This window comes from Hippopotamus amphibius, chromosome 9 (assembly GCF_030028045.1).
Source record: "Hippopotamus amphibius kiboko isolate mHipAmp2 chromosome 9, mHipAmp2.hap2, whole genome shotgun sequence".
NCBI lineage: Eukaryota > Metazoa > Chordata > Mammalia > Artiodactyla > Hippopotamidae > Hippopotamus > Hippopotamus amphibius.
Genome location: NC_080194.1, coordinates 82773329 through 82797225, shown reverse-complemented (window position 1 = coordinate 82797225; position 23897 = coordinate 82773329). Strand labels below are relative to the sequence as shown.

The 23897-nt window shown below is 39.4% G+C and overlaps 1 protein-coding gene across 6 annotated transcripts in view; it reads right to left on the bottom strand.

Moving 5' to 3' along the window:
* Positions 1-23897, bottom strand: part of CDON (cell adhesion associated, oncogene regulated) — a 97704-nt gene that overhangs the window by 27435 nt on the left and 46372 nt on the right. For 5 of the 6 annotated variants that reach the window (XR_009055536.1, XR_009055535.1, XR_009055537.1 and 2 more), the window contains 7 exons: positions 20781-21134; positions 15986-16275; positions 13604-13778; positions 11629-11757; positions 7750-7953; positions 6027-6208; positions 5364-5469 (listed from right to left, as the gene is read on the bottom strand). Coding sequence is in view for 3 of the 6 variants with exons in the window: in XM_057749725.1 (XP_057605708.1) it covers positions 5364-5469; positions 6027-6208; positions 7750-7953; positions 11629-11757; positions 13604-13778; positions 15986-16275; positions 20781-21134 (1440 nt within the window). In the remaining 3 variants the exon portion in view is untranslated. The remainder of the gene's footprint in view (positions 1-5363; positions 5470-6026; positions 6209-7749; positions 7954-11628; positions 11758-13603; positions 13779-15985; positions 16276-20780; positions 21135-23897) is intronic. The other variant, XM_057749727.1, reaches the window with a different exon arrangement.

Genomic DNA, 23897 nt, shown 5'->3' with positions numbered 1-23897 from the left:
CCACTCTGTCCACCCACCAGAAAGCAATGCCACGTACGAGTCAGAAAAGAGTACCTTACCCTGAACAAGTGACCACTTACAAGACAGGCAAAACTCTCAGTTCCACTGTAATGGACACAACATGATCCAACATATAAATGAATGCCTGAACTGGAGAACAGTCAAAAAGCGAAATCTACGATGAGAAACTCTTGGCTACTGCTCCCACCATTTCTTTTATTTTTGGACCAGGGTCTCCAAACCACACAAGTATCTCTCACAGAATGATTCTGTTATCCGTGGCACACAGCCAGAATTTCATTTAGAAACACTTCTAAACTGAACACTCCAGTATAAATCATTCTCCATTTTTACTTCCATGGACCTGTGACAAACTCTAATAAACAGGGACACTTCTGCCAGATTCAATGAACCCTTCAAGCACCTTTAATCCTTCTTAGAAAATACCTCTTCAAACTGTTTCCACTGTTTCTTAGAAACTCAACTATATCACCAACTGATTTAAGAGTCAATTAAAGGGGGAGAAAAAAACAAAACAAAACAAAACAAAACCACGGCACACAAGTCAAATCTACTTGGCCAATAGGACCAATAGCTCCGGGATCCTTCCCAACTCAACACAGACAAACATATCTCGATCCGCAAGCATGCCCCTTTCCAGGCCACCGACACAAAGCCCCTCGTTCATGTTTTCTAAGGAAGAGAATCTGCTTGTTTTAGGATCAAGGGACTATGCAAAGCTCAAGAAGTGAGGAATTCTATGCCCCATTTATAAGTGTAAAGAGGACCCTAAAAGAAACTTGAATCAAAATCTACTTGAGACAGGAACAGATCTATTTTTTAATTCCAAAAATTTTTCTAAAAGTCTTCCACTTTTTTCTCTATCTTTGGGTCTTTTCCAGCCCTCCACTCACCTATCAATATTCACTTAAATAATTATTACACTAGATTTGAAGTTTTCCTTTCGTAGCACTAGTAAAAGTGGATTTAAAGTAAACTTCTGATATGTTACTAATGAGAGAATAAAGTAACACATATTTTGTTAGATTAATATCCCATTGGTATGGTAATTATTCCAATTACAGGAAATATCAGCAGAGAGAGACAGTTTTACATCTCACTGATGAATAAGACATCTAAGTGCATTATTAGGTTTAAAATCAACCAACCAGCATATCCTTTGCTTAGCAGGCAGTTTTTTTCCCCAAGAATATTTTAGAAAGGGTAAAAAACCAAAGCACAGGCTTAAAGATCAGGATGACTGATACTGTGATTTACCTGGGACTCAACTTAATTTACAAAATTAAAATATTCATCTCAAAAATACTGGTATGTTGGAAACATTTAGTTTATCTAAATGTGGAACCTAATTGAGAAGATAGGCTAACAATATAATTGCTCTTCTCTTACTGTGTTCTTTAACAATGTAATTGTATTTCAAAGCTTAAACAATTTTGAGTCAACACACATAAGTAATCTAAAACTTTAAAGAAAACTTTATGTACAAAGCATAAATATGTCTGTTCCTCGGTTTGGGAGAACAAGCCAATAGTTTCCAACTGCCACAAGAAGAATTTCAAGCGCTTAAACTTGAAAATAAGGAATAAGCAAATTACACAGCACAGTGAAGCCCACTTAAACATCTAACTGCTCTGTCTATTACGTTCATAAACAAGTTCTCTGTGGACCACAAGGCAAAGCTCACATGTGCAGACGCTAGTAGTGAAAACAAAAGCTCCTTTAGAGTAATTTCCCAGTTCCACACTCAACAGTCACATCACTCAAGACTTCAAAAGTTCAAAGATTTAGCTAGAGAATATACTTTAGAAACTGTTTATCAGTGGATATTTCTAGAGTAAAACCAGGAAGTGGGGGGGGGGGGGGGCGGGGGGGCGGGGAGAGTGATACAGACGGAGACAGAGAGGGGTGTTCATTTTATTCGCATTTGCCTTGTTTAGAACAGTTTTCCAACAAAACTGTAGCCTCTTTCAAAAGATTTTATTTTTTATTTATTTATATTTTTGGCTGTTTTGGGTCTTCATTGCTGTGCTCGGGGCTTTCTCTAGTTGGGGTGAGCAAGGGCTACTCTTTGTTGTGGTGCTTGGGCTTCTCATTGTGATGGCTTCTTTTGTTGTGGAGCATGGGCTCTAGGCATGTGGGCTTCAGCAGTTGCAGCACGCGGACTCAGTAGTTGTGGCACGCGGGCCCCTAGAGCGCATGGGCTTTCGTAGTTGCCACGTGCAGGCTCAGTAGTTGGGGCACCCAGGCGTAGTTGCTCCATAGCAGGTGGGATCTTCCTGGACCAGGGATCAAACCCATGTCCCCTGCGCTGGCAGGTGGGTTCTTAACCACTGAGCAACCAGGGAAGTCCCACAAAAGATTTTAAAAATACACATCTGACAGCTCCACTCACCTAACCCAGATAAACTAAAATGAAGACCAAGCCAGGACTAAAGTATAGATCAGTCACTAACAATTCTTTCCGTTTCATTTTTTAAATAGCTTTTTCATGAAGTAAAATATGCATATGGAAAGGTACCCATCACTGTAGAGCTGAATATTCATGAACAGAACACAGGACCAGCCATGGGACCAGCACCCAGATGCAGAGAGAGGGTGGTCCCGGCCCCCTCAGTCCCCTCATGCTCCCTCCTGCCACTGCTCCCTCAAGGCAGCTACTACCTCAACTTCACAGAATCCTTTTGCCACTAACAATAATCTTTCCACATTTCCCCAATTCTTTACGTCTAAAATGGATTTAGGGGACTCGTTTCTTTCCTACTTTTCCAGGTTAAGAAAAGAGAAACAATCACTCTCTCACTCAAACATACCTACTATGTGCCAGGCAGTAAAACTTAGATAGTAAATTTTTCATCACATTGCAAAAGTAATTCCATTGGATAAACATTAAAAGGAATGCTGCAATATTTAAAGAAACGAGATAGCACATATTAAAAGTAACTTATTACAAGACTACTTGTAACAAAAAACTATGTGCAGTGTTTGATGTCGAGAAGTCATAGGAAAGTAGTAACCTTGGCCTGGGACAATTTTTTGACATGATCCATTAGGAGATTAATATTTCAAAAAAGAAGAATCTTGGAGTGAAAAAAAGACCTTGGAAGAAGCATTCTTCCTAGGGTAAGAATCCCTTCCAAAATGTCACTAAGAAACAGGCATCCAGCTTCTACTGAACATCTCCCAAATTAGGGAGCTTCTTATTTTGTGAGAGAACCCGTGTTGGAAATGCGGTGTTTGAGGGTTCTTTCTCACACAGTTTCCTTCTAACTGTCCCCACAACAGGCTGAGTCCCTCTTCCACATTCTAGTCCTTAAATACTTGAAGACAGCTGTCCAGTTCCTTGTTAGTTGTCTTTTCCCCAACCTGATCGTTCCCAGACATCCCATTGTTCTTTTTAGACTCCAGGCATTCATTCATTCATTCATTCAATAAATACCAAACATCTCCTCACTGTAGGGTTTGGGATGCAGCCACGGGAAAGAAGACCCTCTGCCCACAAGGAGGTTAACACTTAGCGGGGGAGAGAAATTTTAAGTAAAGAATTTCACACACACACACACACACACACAACTAAACTAGGACAAAGTGCATGAAATAAACATAAAGTGCATGGTTAGAAATTACAAGGGCATCTCATGTCACTGGGAGGGGGTTCTCTGAGCAAGGAACATCCAAGCATACAACAGAGAGACGTGGAGCACCTAGATGAAGCCTTGGAAGAGGCAGCAGGAGCAGCTGTGGGCCAAGGTCCGGAGGCAAGAAAGATCTTCGTGCACACAAGGAGACTGAAAGAAGGCCTGGGTGTGACAGAAGACACAGTGGGAGAAAGGGACAGTTCGTGACGCGTGGCGGAGGTGAGGCAGGTGCCAGCCAGACCACATGGGCCCTCAGACCACAGGCAAAGTTCTGGATTATATTTCCTTTTTCTTTCTTTCTTTTTAAAATTTATTTATTTTATTTTCGGTTGTGCCGCACGGCTTGTGGGATCTTAGTTCCCTGACCAAGGATTGAACCTGGGCCCTTGGCAGTGAAAGTGTGGTGTCCTAACCACTGGACCGCCAGGGAATTCGCTGGATTATATTTTAAACGCACTAAAAAGGCAGTTTCAGCACCCTTTGTGCTCTCGGCTGGCTTTTCTCTGCATGTATTCAACTTCTCAGCATCTCTAAAAATGGGTAACACGGCCAAGATGTGATCTTTCTAGTACAGACTTTGATGGAACTGTTGCCTGAGACATTCTTTTTTAAATATAGCTAGAAGTGGCCATTGATTTTTATATTCAGGTCACTGTTCATTTAAACAAAACAGAAAATTTTTTTAGATGAACTGCTGACAACTCATATCTCCCCCATACTTTTGTAACGGACTGTTTCCATAACCAAATGTAAGACATTATCTAGACAGTTGACCCTTGAACAACACGGGTCCACCTCTACACGGATACGCAACAGTAAGTATTACACTACTACACAGTCTGTGGTAGGTTCATTGTTCAAAATGTGGAGGAACCCTGGATACAGAGGGCTGACTGTAGGTTATTCGAGGATTAACCCCTGCATTCTTCAAGGGTCCGCTGCATTCAATTGGAAAAATTATCTTTCTTTGGGAACAATTCAAAGTTATAGTATGAGGGTGAGTCAAAAATTCTCCGCACTCCGGTTATATTAAAACTTCTGCTGGCCACACTGTCTTATCAGCGCTTTCTGTTCGAGGCTACTGTCTCCCCATCACTGCTGTGCAGGTGTGAACGTGTCACATCAGTTCATTTGTAACTGGGGTGCGAGCAAAATGGATGCCCCACTTGTCATTTGCATGAAAGAAGAGCAGCGTGCAGTGACTCGTTTTTTGTGGTCTGAGGGTGTACCTGGTGCCGTTACTTATTGAAGACTTTGTGCGCAGTGTGGTGATAGTGTTTTGTTGGGAAGAAGGTCACCTATAGTCCTGGTCTTGCTCCATCGGACTTTCATCTGTTGGTCTCCTGAAAGCAGCCCTACGAGGAGGAAGATTCACTTCTGATGAAGAAGTGAAGGCAGAGGTGCATTTGAGGCTCGCAGCTCAGTCTAAAACACTTTAAATGAGGGGATACAAAAGCTTGTTGACCGATGACAAAGTATATTGAAAAGCAAGGAGATTATGTTGAAAAATGATGTGTTTGTCTTTTCTGAAAGTTAAGTAAAAAAAATTCTACAGCCAGAGCGCAGATAATTTTTGACTCTCCCTCATACATATACCATTTCATTTTTTACTCTATCTTAACTTGGGATAATGTTTTTTATAGTATTTATAAACCTTCTCCCTCCAAAGCTCCTTAATTAGAACTCCCACTTGTCCTTGTAACTTACCTTCTACAATATCCCTCTTGTAATCACTGTCATTGTCACTATCTGTTGGCCGGTAATAGATATAAAATCCTTGAATGGGAGTGTTATTGTTACTTGATGGAATGTACTAGAAAAGAGAAGCAAAGACTTGTCAAAGACAAAAATAAACGTAACTTTCACATCCATTAAGATAGATTTATCTGTGTGGCAATATTTTTTTTTAGCTTCATTTTGCAAACATCCTTGATGGCCGTTTTAAATTTAATTAAAAGGTATTCAAAGGTATTAATAGCATTTTAGTTTACTGCAAGGTTAAACAAAAATAGAGCAATACAAAAGCTGGTACAAGAGTGTAAAGCAATTATATTCCAATAAAGAGCTTAAAAAAAAAAATAGAGCAATATATCTCACCAGGTCCAAAAACATTAAAGTACACTGGGTTCAAAATGAATAAAACATGAAATGGCGATTAAGTGAACACTTGGATGACAGCTGAGGAGACAATCATTTTATTTTTAACCCTGCCCCTCTTATAACATGTGTTTTTACCCAAATATCCGTGCCCTTCAATTTCCCCTTCCTTAAAAGTTCAAAAATTTGCCATTCATAGTAGCATGTCACGAGATATTAAATTAACATGGCCAAATCAGAAACTCTTCTCATTAGAGAAGACGTTTGACTTACCGTCCACTTTAGCATGATCTGAGTATCACTGACAGCTTCTGTGTATGCGATGTGAGGTCCAGTTATTGGACGATTAGAAAAACGATTGGGGAACCCAGCCACCTGATAAGGACGAGAGGCCGAACTTCGAAAACTCTCACCATAATGGTTGATGGCAATGACCCTAAATTTGTATGTTGAACCTTTTGGGGGGGGGGGGAATAATAGAATTTTTTTAAAGCTATAATAAGACATCTGAAGGGAGATACTCAAAATACAACAATTATACTTAAGTGTCCCTCTACAATAACAACATCCTCTAAAGCCTAGATGTTGAATAGATTTCAACCCCCTTGCCAACTCCCATCCACTGATATTACATGCATTCATTGCATGTGTTCAAGATTCCAAGACCTTATCGGAGTCACTGGGAGAGACGGGTGATGTCTGTCATGGAAGGGGGCAGGGAGAGAACAGGAAAGAGCACGTTACTCTTTCACCATCCTGTTCTAAAGTCACACCCATCAATACAGGACTAGCTGGTGTATCTGTGCTCAAAACTGGGTTCTCTTCCCTTTGAAAGAAACAACTGAAGCGAAGTTTAACACGGTGAATACATTTACGAAGAGGCACTGTGTGGGTGATAGCAGATGTCACTCTGCCCCCACTAATAATAGGATAAAGGGGGCAGGTTTAAGCTACAACAGATGGTATCTGTTTGGATAAGATATTAAGAACTTAAAAAAAAAAACCTAAGGATTGTGAGTTTCTAAAACTCCAAATCTAAAGAATAAATTAGATTCCTAAAACAAGTTTCCTAAAAGCTCAAAAATAACCCCTGGGCTTCCGAAGACTTTTCTGTCTGTAAAATGTTACTTAGCTTCATCCACATTTAAAACTGCCGCCTTCTCCCAACCGTACCTACATGTTCCTGGGCTCCTCATGTTAACTGTTTAAATGAACACAGGTATTTGCTACCAAAGTACATTTAAAAGTCTATCAACAAAAATGGTCATGAAACCTAAATAAATAAAAGTAAAGAAAGTTGATTTGTGATTACTGCTTTTCTCTTCGACAGTTTAATGTCTTTTGTATGGGGCGGCGGGGCGTAGTTCCCCTGCTGCTAAAACAAAACTTACAAAACAAAGAAGTGTTAAGTGTTGTCTTCACAAATATGTTTCCATGAAACAAAGCAGTGGGTCTAACCATGCTGAGATGCATCAGATCAATTTTAGTCAAATAACCAATTTTCCCCTTAAAATATTCATTCATATCAACATACACACACACACAAAGATGTCACCCCAATACTGTTTCTATTTATTTGCAGTTAGAAATAATCTAAAGCCCAGAAATGAAGAAACGGCGTAAGTAAATCATGGTGTACGTACAGGGTAGATACACAGTTATTAAAAAGTGAGTTTCTGAAGAATTGTTAATGAAACTGGAAAATGCATATGATATAATATGAGGAAAAGCAGTCACAAGACAATATTTATGGCATGATCCCAGTTTGTATTAAAAAGGAAAAAATACAACAAAATATAAACAATAGTTATCTCTGGATGGGTGGATTTCAGGTGACTTTCTTTATATTTACTTTAAAATTTTTATACAATAAGCTGGCACTACTTTAACAATTAGAAGAATATAAGATTATTAAGAATATGCATCTAAAGTCAGCATTGATGGTTTAAAAGGAAATGTTTGGAAAAAAAAAAAGGAAATGTTTGAATATCACTACCTGGCTCTAAACTACGCACTTCCACAGAAAGTTTGGAAGGAGGAATGTCTTCAGCTGCCACCAGCCAATCACTAGTCCTCATCCGTTTATATTCGACCTTGAAGGCAGTGATTGGAGACCCCCCGTTTGCCCGAGGAATCCAAGTGACATAGACGGATGTCTCCGACGCAGTGGAGATAGTGGGCCGATCAGGTGCCTCTGGAACTGAAAGTGGAAATGTTCATTTCAATAACCTGCAGCATCAGAGACAAGACTAACTCAAGGGAGAAATCCCAAACATCATTTTATTAAAGGCTCTTCATCAAACTTCCTGCCAGAGTTAACAGTATTATGACTACCTTCCTGTCCTCTGTTAAAAGCTAATGGGCAGGGGATTCCCTGGTGGCGCAATGGTTAAGAATCCGCCTGCCAACTCAGGAGACACAGGTTCAATCCCTGGTCTGGGAAGATCCCACATGCTGTGGAGCAACCAAGCCCCTGCACCACAACTACTGAGCCCACGTGCTGTAACTACTGAAGCCTGTGCTCCTAGAGCCCAGCGCTCCACAGCAAGAGAAGCCACTGCACGGAGAAGCCCTCGCAACGAAGAGTAGCCCCTGCTCACCACAACTAGAGAAAGCCTGTGTGCAGCAATGAAGGCCCAACGCAGCCAATAAATAAATAAATAAATTTATTTTTTTTTTTAAGTAAGGATGTCGGAACAGTTGATTTAAAAAACAAAAAGCTAATGGGCAATGAAATAGAGGAAATAGAAGGAAAAGTGAGATAATTTATAAACTTGATAATTAGCTCTGAAAAACTGAAAGTTAATGAGCACAATCATTGTGCCCATGCTATTTTGGATTCCTGGCTGAAACAGTGCATAAGTAACTACTGTTTGGTGCTTCAAGACCGATTGTAGTTACAATTTATAGTAAATTTTCAAAATGATATGTTACTTAAATGTTTTTCTTTACCCATCCAAGTTATAGAAAACATATTCAGCAAACAAGCTACAGGTTATTATGTTAGCTATTACTATTGCAACCTAGCAATAATCAGTAATGTAGCTATTAATATTGTGGCCTATCTTAACACACCTCAAGGCTACAGGATTGCTACTCCAAAAAAACAGACTGCCAGCAGTAAAGAGAGATAAAATGTAACCAATAATAACAATACTGATAAAAAAGGGAGGAGAGAATGCAGGAAGACAGGACTCCCAGTTAAGTAAAGAGACAGGTGCTATCAGGAAACAAATGATCCATGTGATCAGCCACATGAACTTGTAGAAAAGGGAGGTCAGAGGGCCAATGTCTGGCAGTTTTCAGTTAGCACTGCCAAGGGGAGGGATGTCCAAGCCCAGAAACAGGACAGTCTCAATTCTGTGGCAGGTGGAAACCTCAGCAGTGAGCTCAACAGTCATTTAAACCGTGTACCTAACACTTCTTGCTGACCAAGCAATCTTGTGGTTATAACTGGCTTCCCACTTGCTTCCTAAAGGAAAGGATGCAGATAGAAACAATCTGGTCTGTATGGCAGTTACATCACAAAGTAGTAAACTGCCGTTGTGGTTTTCGTGAATCACCTGTGAATTTTGTTAAGAGTGAGCTGGTTCTCAAGAGACGGACTATCCTTCCACATGCTAACAATCAGGTTGCTAGAGCGAGAACAAGAAGGACCAATTCTGGGCCACAGTTACATTACTTTGGTGAATTACTCAGGGAGCCCTGTCTCTGTCCAGCCTGGGCCTGGCCTCAAGCAACACCCCCTGTCTCAACACCTCTTCAACCTGAATACAAATACATAAGAACAAAATAACGTTGCATATGGTATCTGTATGGAAAAAACGGTGGCATTTCAAAAACAAATTGCTTAATGGATAAAAAGAGGAATATATTCAAGGCAGGCAACGTGACATGATACTTACTGTATTCCTTTCAAGTTAGAAAGCAATGGAAACAGAATGAATAGAAGTGTTAGTGAATCTCTTTTTTAATACCAGACAATCAAACAACATGCTTTGTTGATTCACATGAGGTCAAAACTCATCAAAGAATACCACAGACCAAATAAATAGAGAAAGAAAGCTATTAGGAGAAAATCTCTACCTAGAAGAGTATCATCAATATCTAAAAGAAATAGCCTGTGACCTTTAGGAGATAAAAGAAAGAATACTGCTCTTGGAGTTTAAACATCTGGCTGTGAATAGCAGTCCCACTGCTTTCCGGATGATCTTAGTGTCTTAGGAAAGCTGCATAACCTCCTTGAGTCTCAGCTTCCTGATCTGTGAAATAGTTACGCTACCTTCTTCCCAGGGCTGTTGTGAAGGTTATTAAATAAATCACTGCCTTATGGTTATCTCTGCTTGGGTAACTCCAAACTCATGATTTCCAGAATCTGTAATCTTCACTGAAAAATTCTTATTATCTATCTTGGTAAATGGTCCAAGCTGCTCAAGCCCAAGTCACCATATGCCTTCCTCTCGTTCCATGTAGAGTCAACTCCCTTTACCTCTCACCTGTGTCCTCCTTCTCCACTTCCTGTCACTATCTTTATTTCTAAGCCTCACCTGTTGCCACTCCTCCTTTCCCATCTCTAAAATCCTTCAGGCTTCTTTATAGCTTTGGGGGAAAGACTAAATTTTTAAGTACATCATACATGGCACCTGCCTGCCTCCCCCACTGTAGCATCACTCCCCACAGCAACCAGTCACACTAAATAAAATCTCTGAATCTCTATATGAAATAGAACATTTCATTCATCTGTCTCTGCACAAGGAGGGGTCTCTGCCTAGAACCGCTTTTCCTGTTTCTTCATCCAGCTGTAACATTCTTATCTTTGAGGCTTAGCTTAGGATGCCTCTCTTATCACCACTGAGCTGCCTTCATATCAAGTAATTTAGATAGTTCTCTTGTGATCCCACAACACCGGGGTGGAATCAAAATCACTGTTATGGGTTAGTCTGTCTGTCTCCCCTACTACATTGGTATTGGTTTAGTTGTCTATATCATTTGCTACTATAAATCTCACCAAGGGCAAGATTTATTTTCTCTCTGCTGCTCCAGCATTTAGTACAGTGTGTTAAGTCATAAGGTTTTTGTTCTTCAGATGTCAGTTTTATTCCTATGAAGTTGATGCTCATATATCTGCTTAAAGTAGTGAGAAGGTTCCTCAGGGGTGAAAGGACTCATGAAAAAGCAGTTCCTGATACTGAAGATGCAGACGCGCGCCAGAGGGGTGTTCAAATGTTAGGACTTGCTTTTGTCTGAGATCAATTCATGGAAGACTATAAAAATAGGGAAGAGAAGCTTGAAAATTCTTAGAGCTCAGCAATAAAATGTTAAGCCTTCCCTAGATCACAAAAAGCACATTACGTTTCAACCACAGAATTCATGTGTGATTAAGTACTAAAAAGAAGTCTTTTGAAAATTTTACTGCTATGACATCTAAAAACCATAACATTGACAAGATATAACAATAAAGCTGAGTATGATGTATAATCACTCAATAAAAAAACTAAATCTTACTATAGGTGCCATCACATGTTTTGACAAATCATTTAAAAAAAAAAAGTCAGACATTCAGAGTTCAAATGTAAATTTGATTTCCTTGCCAGAGAGGAGATAAAAAAATCCTTTTTGTGAGTTACAAAAACTTAGCATCGTAACATTTTGAACCTGAGTTTATTACCTTAAATACCAATCATGGTACTGGGTTACCAAGATTTGCATATAGGACATTCGAAAAATGGTTGAAATAGAACCTAAAAGATCTGTACAATACGACATAATCTGAAAGTAAACAAACACCCTTTCCTACTCCATCCCCCAAATAATCTGAAACAGGTCAGTTACATATGAAAACAAGCAAAATGAATAAATGACGTCTTCTCTTTACCTCCACTATGCCTGGAGGAATCTGTGAGTACCACTCCAAAGTTGTCTGCAGCCTCGGAAACAACAGGGCGCTTAGGGATGCCCACAGGTGGAGAGGAGGCCTGGGTGTTTTTGGATGATGTTGTTTTTTCTAGAAAGGTATAATATAATATAATATAATATAATATAATATAATATAATATAATATAATATAATACAATACAATACAATACAATACAATACAAGTGTCTATGTATAAGTAAGAAAAGATACTATGAAACTCAACTGGCATATACATATAACTATATGAACTTATCTGTTACAGTGTCTAAATGTAAAACCTACATTGTAATTACTTAGCTAATATGAGGAATTAACTTTAAAAACTACTTTGTCTTTTTTTAGTACCTATAACTAAAACGTGTCTTTCTTCACCAGGCTAGCTTTAATTTACACATAGAAAAAACAACACAAGTGAAAAAGTCAAATGACTAGAGTGAAGGTTTTCAAACTATTCATCCATTTTTCTTTCTGCTGTACATATTTCTTAATTCTGACACATAAAATTCATTACTTAAGAGCTTCTGTAAAGTTTCTTCATGGGAAAGATGTCAAGTTTTAAAATTTCAAAAGGCAAAAAGTGAAATTGGGTCATTATTTTAAAACTGAAATACATGTTTATTATTCAGTATTTGTAGGTCAGACTCTATAAACAACTAAGAACTAATTCTAGAAATTAACTCAAAATACATTTCAAATAAGAAATACTCATTATTTTTCTGGTCAGACTCAGTAATTAAATGAAAAGGTCTTTTTCAAAACCCAATAGACAATTTCTTCTCAATCATCAGAACTCCTTTTTTAAAACTGTACCACACTAAAAATACATCTCTCCCCAGTTCCCATCTCTGCTCACTGAAGTCTTTTTGTTCATTTGAGGCCAACCTGTGATGGCACATTTTCAATCAAGCTACCTTCACAAGCTACCCCACAGAAAGACTAACCTCTGGCATCTTCTTTGTAAGTCTTTCCTTGTCCTCGTCAGATCTGGTCTCTCTCCCTATTCCCTTGCCCTCCTCCAGTCTATCCTTACCCTACAGGCAGCATGTCCCACTGAAACATACAACAGATTGTGTCACAACTCTGTTCAAAACCCTCCAATGCTCCCAGCTTGCTCAGGGTCAAAGTTAGTGTCCTTTCAGGGTGGGCAATGTACTGAGTGCTTTGGCCTCTCTGCCATCTCCCTGAGCTCTCTCCCCTCCCCACTTACTTTATGCCTGTCACTGTGGCCCCTCAATGTTCCTAGGGCACACCAAGCACACTCACCCCAGGACCTTTGCACTTGCCATTCTCACTACTGGGATGTTCTTTCCCCAGATACCCGCATGGCTTTCCATATACCTCCTTTATATTCTGCTCTGCTGTAAACTGCTCCCTGAGGACTTCTCTGGCCACCTGCTCAAACTGTGACAACTGCTATCCCATACACTTCCTATACCACACCCGTCCTCTAATTTATTTCTCCTGTTAACACCCACCACCTACTAATGTTCTTATAACTTAGGTGTAAATCTCTCTCAACTAGAATGGAAGCTCCATGAGGGCAAAGGAATATTATCTATTTTATTTACTGCTAGACACAAGAGAAGCCATGACTATTAGCTGAATTGAAGTTTTGCCTTGAGTTGGTATTTATGTATATGTGTTACCTTTCTCAGCAAAGTAGAAACTCCATTAGGATGGATCTTCTCTTGACCATCTTCATTTTCCCTGTGTCACCTACCCTGATGTCTTACTTATAATAAGCCCTCAAACATACCTGTGAAATATGGGATGGAACAGAAGAATACAACCATCCAAATGTGGCCCTGAAAGGTACTATAATAGGTTTACTTAGTAAATGTATATATAAGAATCTCTATAACCCAAAAAGACACTTTTTATTAAAGTCACATCAAGACAGCTGACTGGGTCCTCTTGAGGAAGATGATACTCACCTTTGCTGGTTCGGAAGGTGAGCATGGCTGGCTGGCCCTCACCTGCTGCACTCCTTGCCACCATCAAAACTTCGTAGAGACTCGAAGGCTCCAGTTCCGTTAAATGGAGCTCATTTTCACTTCCCGGGACTCGAACTGTGTGCCAGCCTCCCACCACACCAACACCATCCTCCAGCTACTCAAGAGAAAACAAGGCATGAAAAAACAGGAGATACAGGGCAGGAAAACCTTTCATTCCAATTGGATAAAAACTAGAAGTCATTCAATTCCAGATGAATTTTGGGAAGTGATACACTATCAAAAGTGAAAGAGACATAATACCTCTTCACATTGAGAAACAGAAGGAGACCTATAGCAAGAACTTAGAGATTCTCACTGTGAAAGGACTGCTGCTCCATTAGCGGCCACTGACTTATGACCTCAAGCAAGTTATTTGATCACCCAGTTTGTTTCCTTTTCTTGTAATGTCAACTATGCTCCTGTCTTATTGGGCTAATGGGGGGAATTAAATAATTATACAATAATATGTATTAATGATAATATATAATATGCATAATATATGATAAATCAGAGTGTATGTTATATATGTCTATATGTGTATAAATTACATAATTATGCATTATATATTTCCAACATTCTTGCTTCATGTTTTGACACTGTTGAATGTGAGTTGGAGAAAACAGAAAGAGATACAATCCGTTATGTCTTGATTAACTGAACCAAAAGCCAACATTACATGGAAGTTTCCATGTGGATAAGAATACCAGTGAAACCTTTTTCATCTAGAATCATCAGGTTACAGTGAATAAACTCTCAAATATCACCATGTTAATTTTTCCAGATATTAAAAATATTACTATAAGGGGAGGAATGGAGTGGGAGGTTGGTGTAGCAGATGTAAGCTTTTATATACAAAATGAATAAACAAGATCCTACTGTACAGCACAGAGAACTATATTCAATATCCTATGATAGGGACTTCCCTGGTGATCCAATGGGTAAGACTCTGTGCTTCCAAAGCAGGGGGCCTGGGTTCAATCCCTGGTCAGGGAACTAGATCCCACATGCCACAACTAAAGATCCCACATGCCACAATGAAGATCCCTCGTGCTGCAAGCAAGACTTGGCACAGCAAAATAAACAAACAAACAAACAAATAAATAAATATTTTTTTAAAAATCCTATGATAAACCATAATGGAAAAGAATATTTTAAAAAAGAATATATATATAGGTATAATTGAATCACTTTGGTGTACAGCAGTAATTAATACAACATTGTAAATCAACTACACTTCAATTAAAAAATACCTGAAGAAAAAAATATTACTATTAAATGATGGATACCAAAATGTCCTGAACATAGAAAATATTTATTAAAGATGTATTTTATTATTTATTTGTTTGTTTATTTATTTATTTATATTTTTGGCTGCATTGGGTCTTTGTTGCTGCACAAAGTCTTTCTCTAATTGTGGCGATCGGGGGCTACTCTTTGTTGTGGTGCGAGGCTTTCTCATTGGGGTGGCTTCTCTTGTTGCAGAGCATGGGCTCTAGGCATGCAGACTTCAGTAGTTGCGGTACATGTGCTCAACAGTTGTGGCTCGCAGGCTCTAGAGCGTGCAGGCTCAGTAGTTGTGGCACACAGGCTTAGTTGCTCTGCAGCATGTGGGATCTTCCCGGCCTAGGGATTGAACCCATGTCCCCTGCATTGACAGGCAGATTCTTAACCACTGTGCCGCCAGGGAAGCCTGAAAATTATTTTAAATATGAGTGCATCTCCTCCCATTTCATTCATTTACAGTCTCATTAAACAAAGAGGGGAGATTTTTTTTTCGTTTTGCTTTAATAGAAGACTGTGGATGAAAAACATTATCTGGCAAATTAACTGAGACAATCAAGGTTTACCATAAGTGACCAAACAATGTAAGGTTTTAATACAATTAAGAAGACAACTTGAAATGAAAACATTTGTCAGAGATAATAAGGGATGACTTTGTTCAAACAGTTGTTTCTAATAAGATACTGCCTTTTTACTAAATAAACTGCATTCTGCCATCTCAGAGAGGGAAGGAATTACTTTTTAAAAAGTGGTTTATAGAACTTTATACCCAAGGGGTTAAAATATTTGATTAGAAATGTCTAGAAGTTACTGGGTTCTTAGAATCCCAATTTGGGAGGAAGTTATTTGGACTTCATTCTTACTGCTTTTATAAGACTGGTAAACCCACGATGATTGCTGGCATTTCTCTCCCAAACTCATGACCCTGGGATACTCCTGTTCTGTTTCCTGCCACTCCACAAATGCAAAAATAATAAGCGTGTGTCATACCCAGGATGTGAAGGTGTGAGAAGGGAAAGATGATAAATGAGAAGACGTTACCTTTCGATACTTCACAAAATAGGCATTGATGGGCAGCCCGCCATCCTTGCCTGCCCTCCAGACCAGGCTGTATGTATCTGGCATGTGTGTCTGTGGGGGGCTCAGAATGATGGGGGCATCGGGGACAGAGGTACCATTAGCATTTTTCTCAGACGATGACTCTGTGGCAATGAAATTTTCCTTCACCAGGAATGAGCTCAATAATCCAGTTTCTGAACCATCACTTTCATCATTCTGAGTGGGATCAGAAGCTGTGATGATTTCTGCTTTTGTATTTGTTTCAAAAGGAACTGCAGAGAAAGGGAGAAAGAAAAAGAAAGAAGACTGAAGAAATTCATTATTTCAGGGTCTCTCATACAGTGATCTAACGCACTGTTAGCACAGTTTGAGCCCTATAAGTTAAAACAGGTTAACATTTCAATTTATAATTCATGGAAACATCTAATCTCCAACAGCCACCTCTTATTCATGAAGGAGCAAATTGTCTGAAAAATCAGTTCTCTGATGCAGTAGTTTAGTAGCTTAAAGGATACCATTTTTCCTTGCTCTACACCAGCATTCTCTCTTTTACAACAATTTGCTAGTGTAACCTCAGAAGATTTCAAGCTGAAGAACATGGAGCTTTAACTCTAGTTGGTAAGTGAAACACGATGAGTAACGCATTCCCTTGGGAACAAAGTAAAATAAATAGCAAAGAAAAGGTCAAGAGTTAGGCTATTACCTACTGGGTAGCTAGTCTCCAAAGATATCCCAGCATTCACACCCTTGAGCAGTTCCCTCCCACACTCAATCCGGGCTACCCTATGACTCGTTTTAACCGATGCCAGGCCCAAGAGAGGATGCACTCTTCTGGGCTTAAGACATAAGAAGGCCTGGCACCCCTACTATAGTGCTGCCACTTACAGACATCCAAGCTAGCTGTGGAGAGGGGTGATGGTGGGGTGGGGTGAGGGAAGGAGGGAGGGGGGAAGGGGGGGAGGGAGAGGGGGGAGAGGAAGAGAGGTGGAGAGGGGGAGACGGGGGTGGGGGGAGGGGACCTGGGTGTGGTCCAGCCTTCACAAAGGTGCCACAAGCCACTTTGGCTGTTCCAGCCCCAGATGCCCTCTGATTACAAGGGCCTAAGAGACCCCAAGCAAGGCCTGCAGAACAGCCAAATTGCATCAGGTTAACCCATGGAATTGTAAGGTAATAAAGGAGCTGTTGTTTTAACCTGCTCATCTTTGGGGGTAGTTTATATAACAACAGATAACTAATACCTACTCTACATACAGAAGAAAAGCCACAGGCAAGAAGAGGGAAGAAATGAAGCAAGACTAGCAAACATAAAGGAGGAATCTACCTGTTTCCAAACGAGCCCTCTTTGTGGATAGAACAGAAGGTTGGCTTAAGAAATTGCCAATCTATATCATACTAAGTGAAATAAGTTAGAGAGAGAAAAACAAATACCATATGATATCATTTACGTGTGGAATCTAAAATACGATACAAATGAGCTCATTTATGCAACAGAAACAGACTCACAGCTATAGAAAACAGACATGTGGCTGCCAAGGGGGAGCGGGGTGGGGGGAGGGAAGGATTGGGAGGCTGCAATTAGCAGATGCGAACTAGTATCTATGGGATGGACAAAAAACAAGGTCCTACTGTGTAGCACAGGGAACTATATTCAATGTCCTGTGTAAACCATAATGGAAAAGAATATGAAAAATAATGTGTATATCTGTATAACTGGATCGCTTCACTGTACAGCAGAAATTAGCACAACATTGTAAATCAACTATCCTTCAATAAAATAAATTAAAAAAAAAAAGAAATTGCCAATGTAAAGATAAAACAAGCAGACAGCCTTAATACTCACTACTAAGAGCATACAGAATATACAGAGGAAGGTAAAAATAATTTATTTGTGCTTAAAAAAATACATAGGTTTCCTACACCCAAAAAGAATTACAGAGAACATATTACGTGCCAAGCATTGTGCCAGACATTTGATAACCATCATCTCATTTAATTCTCAAAACAACAGTCTTAGGTAGATAGTAATACTCCCACTTTATAGATGAAGCAATTCGGGTTCTGAGAGATTAAGTGACAGCAGCTGGCAGGAGAATTTAGTGGTGCTGCCGTGAAAAAATGCGAGAGCAATTTATGAAAACAAATAAAGTGCCAGCACAATAAAACCCGAGGGTTGATAGCCTGGTTCCTCTAAAGCGCCATTAATACTGGCAACGAAAAGTCTCCTACTTTTGTGGAGGAAGGGAGCCTAGGAGACAACGGCAGAGTTTTTTCTCCATAATGAAGTCAGATTCCTGGTCAAAGGTGGGAGTGTTTTAGGAGAACTACTGCAGTTTCGTAGAGAACCAACCAAAAAAACAGGACTAACAGAGGAAAGTCAGTTCTCTGTTTGTTTAAAAGAGAGAAAAGGTGTCCCAGAAGCATCCTCCATCAAAGAAAACAAGAAGCTAGTGGGAAAATAATGTAGAAGAAAACTAATTAAGTTCGCTGAGACAACTTCCAAATATTGCTCCTGGAACAGCCGTGTTTATCTAGTGAGTCAGGATGTGGGCTGGATGTGAAGGGTGTGGCCGGGAGCCTGCTGATGCAGAGATGGACTCGAGCAAGTGGAGGCAATTAGCTGTGGCTTCGGGCGGTGGAGAAGGACCTTTTTATCAGGAGTGTTTCATGGACCCTCTGGGCAGGGCACCACTGGGAAGTGGTATTTGGTTGTAAAAGAGTTTGAATACCACACGCCTCAGTTTATACAGAGACATGAGAAAAATGTGATGCTACAGCCTATGTCTACTGTAGGAGGGTCAAAATTCCACTTGCGTTATTCAGGCTGCAGTGAGATTTTCCCACAACTTTTATCGAAAAGGGGATTCAATGAATGTTCTACTATTCCCGATAATGGAATCTGAGCACTCACAGATACTAGGTACAATTTATAAGGCCTTCACCGTACTTTCCAAAGGTTCTTCACATACATGATCTCAACTTATCTTCAAAATAACCCTGTGAAATGGTCAGAAGAGACATCTAGCATTTGTTTAAGGCAGAATGTTTTTTGAATTGGAAAACAGATTGATAACATGCTGGCTTTCTGAGGACTGTAACCACGGCAACGTCTGTGAATTAATGACTCCGAGCTGAAACCAATTCAACGGGGAACGGAACCAGACCTGCCAAAGTTGTTCGCACTGTGACGACTCAAACCAGCAACCCCACCCTAAACTATTTAGGACCCCAGGCCGACTCCCATTATAGTTTCACTCTACAAATATCTGTACAGCCAGGACCTCAAAAACCCAAGGTCTCTGGAAAGAAAGAAAGGTGGGGGAGCGAGTCATCTTGCTAACTGCCCCCTTCACAATAAACACACTAAAGGCTGTCAGCATGCTAGAATTCAATAATAAGCCTGGAGGCCCATGGGAAGAAGTGGCGTGTTATGTGCTGTTCTGAGCTTTAATAGACTCAGCTGGACTTCAATAATTATTATAGAGCATGTAAAAGAGGCAACGAAGGACCACTCAGGTAAGATGTAGCTCATGGGGTTACTACACATAAAAAATGGTGTTTATCAAGACATGAAATCCTGGGGACGAGGGGGATCTTAAAGATCTAAAAGATCTAATCTAAACAAGTTATGTATCTTCTAAGGCCTTCAGATTCCTCATATTTAAAGTGAGGCAGTTAGACAACTAGATACTTACCTGGTCCCATCAGCTATGACTGTGATGTCTACGGTTCCCTCTACCCTTCATTTACATAAAATAATCACTTCAGCCAAATGCTACCCAAGCAGTGCCTGCATTACACCTGTCTTACAGTTAACAGTTTTGAGCAGAGCCACTCCTATTTTTGCTTAGCAGAACCGATACATAAACACACACACAAGTATACATGCATATACACATCCATACGTGTGTGTAAATTTATGCAACACTTAACTACCCTCTTTATTTAAGGATTCTTAAGGTTTACTAAAACCAATACCTATTTCTTCATTCCCTAAACACCACCACAAGGGATAATTATAGTTTAATAATATTATATAGTAATAATTATAACCTAATAGTTAGTATTTATTGAAGGCTTTCCACTTTTAGACATCATTCTAAGCACTTTACAGGTATAGACTCCTTGAATTCTCACACCAGCCCTATGAGTAGGACATCTCCACTATGCTCACTGATATAAGGTTTGAATGTGAATTAAGTCATATTTGAATTAATTTGCATAATACTGATGCTCTATATACCAGTACTCCAAATTAAGCCATCATCATCCAACATCAGTAAAATATAAAGAATATTATACACCCCAGTAGAAAAATAACTTTGAATAACGTTGAGGCAAGTATACAGATGGGTACTGTTTGACAGTACATGTGACTCAACATTCCCAATGAAAGCCAACTCTTTAGACTCTGAATACTATCCTTACCAAGGGCCCACCTGAAAATATCTGCAATCGGTAGCTTAGAAAACCAAAAGCATTAATGACCCAAAGAGGTCATACCTTGGGCTTGTTCCCAAATGACAGCTTTCTATAGGACAAGCCTAACAAACCCTTCAGAAGCGGAGACCAAAGTGCATCTGATTCACATAAGGCCAAAGACCAAAAACTGCAGTTCTACATTTCACTGTTGTTGGTAAAAACAGATATAGATATGGATATAGATGTGGATATACAGAGAGAGAGACTGCTGAACTCATTAAAATATACTTCAAGTCACTTTATCCCCTACTATCAAAGGAAACCACTCGCCTGGGAAAAGATACGAATGACAACTCACCAATGGTGAGGAGGGCTTCCGACTGCGTGGTGCCGTGTGCGTTTGTAGCTTCGCAGGTGTACTTCCCAGCGTGCTCCCTAGTAACAGCCTGAATATAGAGAGAGCTTGAACCAGCCAGGGACGTGACGAAGTACACAGGCTTGAGGTCAGAACCCCCAGGTCTTAAGAAGTGCGGTTTTGGGGATTTAGATCTAAGAACTTGAGAGAGATGGCTGGTTATCAATCCGTGCCTGTTGTACCAACGAATGGCTGGAACCGGCACCCCGGTGGCATTGCAGGACAAAGTCACAGAGTCTCCAGCTGCCACCTCTGAGCTTGCTGGTGTTGTAATTATAACGGGCTTGAGTCCACTGTCTATTAAAAAAGTAAGTCACATACAAAAAAATAAGAACCCTATAGTATCTACAATGCAAAATAATTTCATTCTACTGCTTAAATGTTCTCAGTGTAGAGCACCAGTAGCTGTCTTAGAAACATCTTTTATAGGTGTGTTTCTAAACAGTGTTTTACATGCAGAACAGTGTGAAATAACAGTGTTCACAATGTTACAAGCACGTAGTAATGAAAATATCAATAGTAATGATTAGAACAAAGATATCTCCCTTCTTGTTAGTTCACTTCTCAACTTTCACCAAGCAAAGCAGTCAAAAAAAGTAGAATTTTTCATCACTGGGGGCTCTTAGACATTTCCCACATAGGCTGCCTATCCTTCAGAAAGAAAGGGAAGTATATAAAGGAATCTGTACAGAGCTTTCTAACAGGTATCTTCAGCACATCTGACCACTGTAAATACAGAAAATGTGAAGCCAAAATCTCAGACTTCAACATGAAAAAGGTATAAAAAAGTATAAAACTAAATAATAGTCCTTCAAAAAAATAGTTGATACCAGGGGACAAAAATCCTGGGAGAAAAACACCTGTTCTGAATTATAGTTTTCTGACCAAATACATGAACAAATTTTTGTTTCTAAACAAGTGATATCAACTCTTTCCTTTTGGTCCCAGGTATTTTTTTGGGGGGGGGGGGGTTACGTGATCTCATAATGGAATGTTGATTACAAATGACATTTTCTCCAGCACATCGTTCTCTTTTTCCAGTCCTACTTCCTGTGCTTGACAAAATCAATCAACAATTATCAGATTTCTGAATGTTTGCCTATCTAATAAGTGTAATATGCTCTCACGGGTCGTAACCTGCATTTCCCTCGGTACTGACGAGGTTGAACATCTTTTCGTATATTTACCTGCCACTCATTTTTCCTCCTCTGTCAAATGCCTTTTGTCCATTCCTCTCTTGGGCCCTTTACCTTTTTTTGTAATGGTTCCAAATTCTTTGTAAATATTAGATACTGTTCTTTCATTAGTTATATATGTTATTAGTATCTTCTCTCAGTTTTTTGCTTTTCTTTTCATTCTTAATGGTATCTTTTAATAACAAGGATGCTTTAATTTTAATGTAGTCATACCAATCTTTTCTTAAAAATTAGCCTAAAATGTCTTAAAAAGTTTTACCTAGATTATATAGATATTCTTCTATATTTTCGTTAAAAACTTTGCCATTTTCAAGAATATACAACAGAAAAAAGATAACCTTTTCAATAAGTGGTGCTGGTAAAATTGGACAGCGACATGTAAAAGAATGAAATTAGAACACTTCCTAACACCATACACAAAAATAAACTCCAAATGGATTAAAGACCTAAATGTAAGGCCAGACACTATAAAACTCCTAGAGGAAAACATAGGCAGAACACTCTATGACATCCATCAAAGCAAGATCCTTTTGACCCACCTCCTTGAATCATGGAAATAAAATCAAGAATAAACAAATGGGACCTCATGAAACTTAAAAGCTTTTGCACTGCAAAAGAAACTATAAACAAGACAAGAAGACAACCCTCAGAAGAGGAGAAAATACTTGCCAACGAAGCAATGGACAAAGGATTAATCTCCAAAATATACAAGCAGCTCATGCAGCTTAATATCAAAAAAGCAAATAACCCAATCCACAAATGGGCAGAAGACCTAAATAGACATTTCTCCAAAGAAGACATACAGATGGCCAACAAGCACATGAAAAGATGCTCAACATCACTTATCATTAGAGAAATGCAAGTCAAAGCCACAATGAGGTATCACCCCACACAGGTCAGAATGGCCATCATCAAAAAATCTAGAAACAATAAATGCTGGAGAGGGTGTGGAGAAAAGGGAACTCTCCTGCACTGTTGGTGGGAATGTAAGTTGGTACAGCCACTATGGAAAACAATTTGGAGGTTCCTTAGAAAACTAAAAATAGAACTACCATATGATTCAGTAATCCCACTCTTGGGCATATACCCAGAGAAAACCATAATCCAAAAAGAAACATATACCATAATGTTCATTGCAGCACTATTTACAATAGCCAGGACATGGAAGCAAATGCCCATCAACAGATGAATGGATAAAAAAGACGTGGCACATATATACAATGGAATATTAGCCATAAAAAGGAATGAAATGGAGCTATGTGTAATGAGGTGGATAGACCTAGAGACTGTCATACAGAGTGAAGTAAGTCAGAAAGAGTAAAACAAATACCGTATGCTAACTCATATATACGGAATCTAAAAAAAAAAAAAAAAAAAAAAAGGTAATGATGAACCCAGTGACAGGGTAAGAATAAGGATGCAGATGCACAGAATGGACTGGAGGACATGGGGTTGGCGGGGTGGGGGGTGAAGGGGAAGCTGGGACGAAGTGAGAGAGTAGCATAGACATATATACACTACCAACTGTAAGATAGATAACTAGTGGGAAGTTGCTGTATAACAAAGGGAGATCAACTCGATGATGGGTGATGCCTTAGAGAGCCAGGACAGGAAGGGTGGGAGGGAGTTGTGGGAGGGAGGGGATATGGGGATATATGTATAAATACAGCTGATTCACTTTGGTGTACCTCAAAAGCTGGTACAAAAGTGTAAAGCAATTATATTCCAATAAAGAGCTTAAAGAAAAAAAACTTTGCCATTTTGCCTTTCATATATAGGTCTTTAATCCACTAGAAATTTGCCTTTATGTACAATATGAGTTAGAGATTTAATTTCTTCTTTCCCATTTTGATAACCAACTACC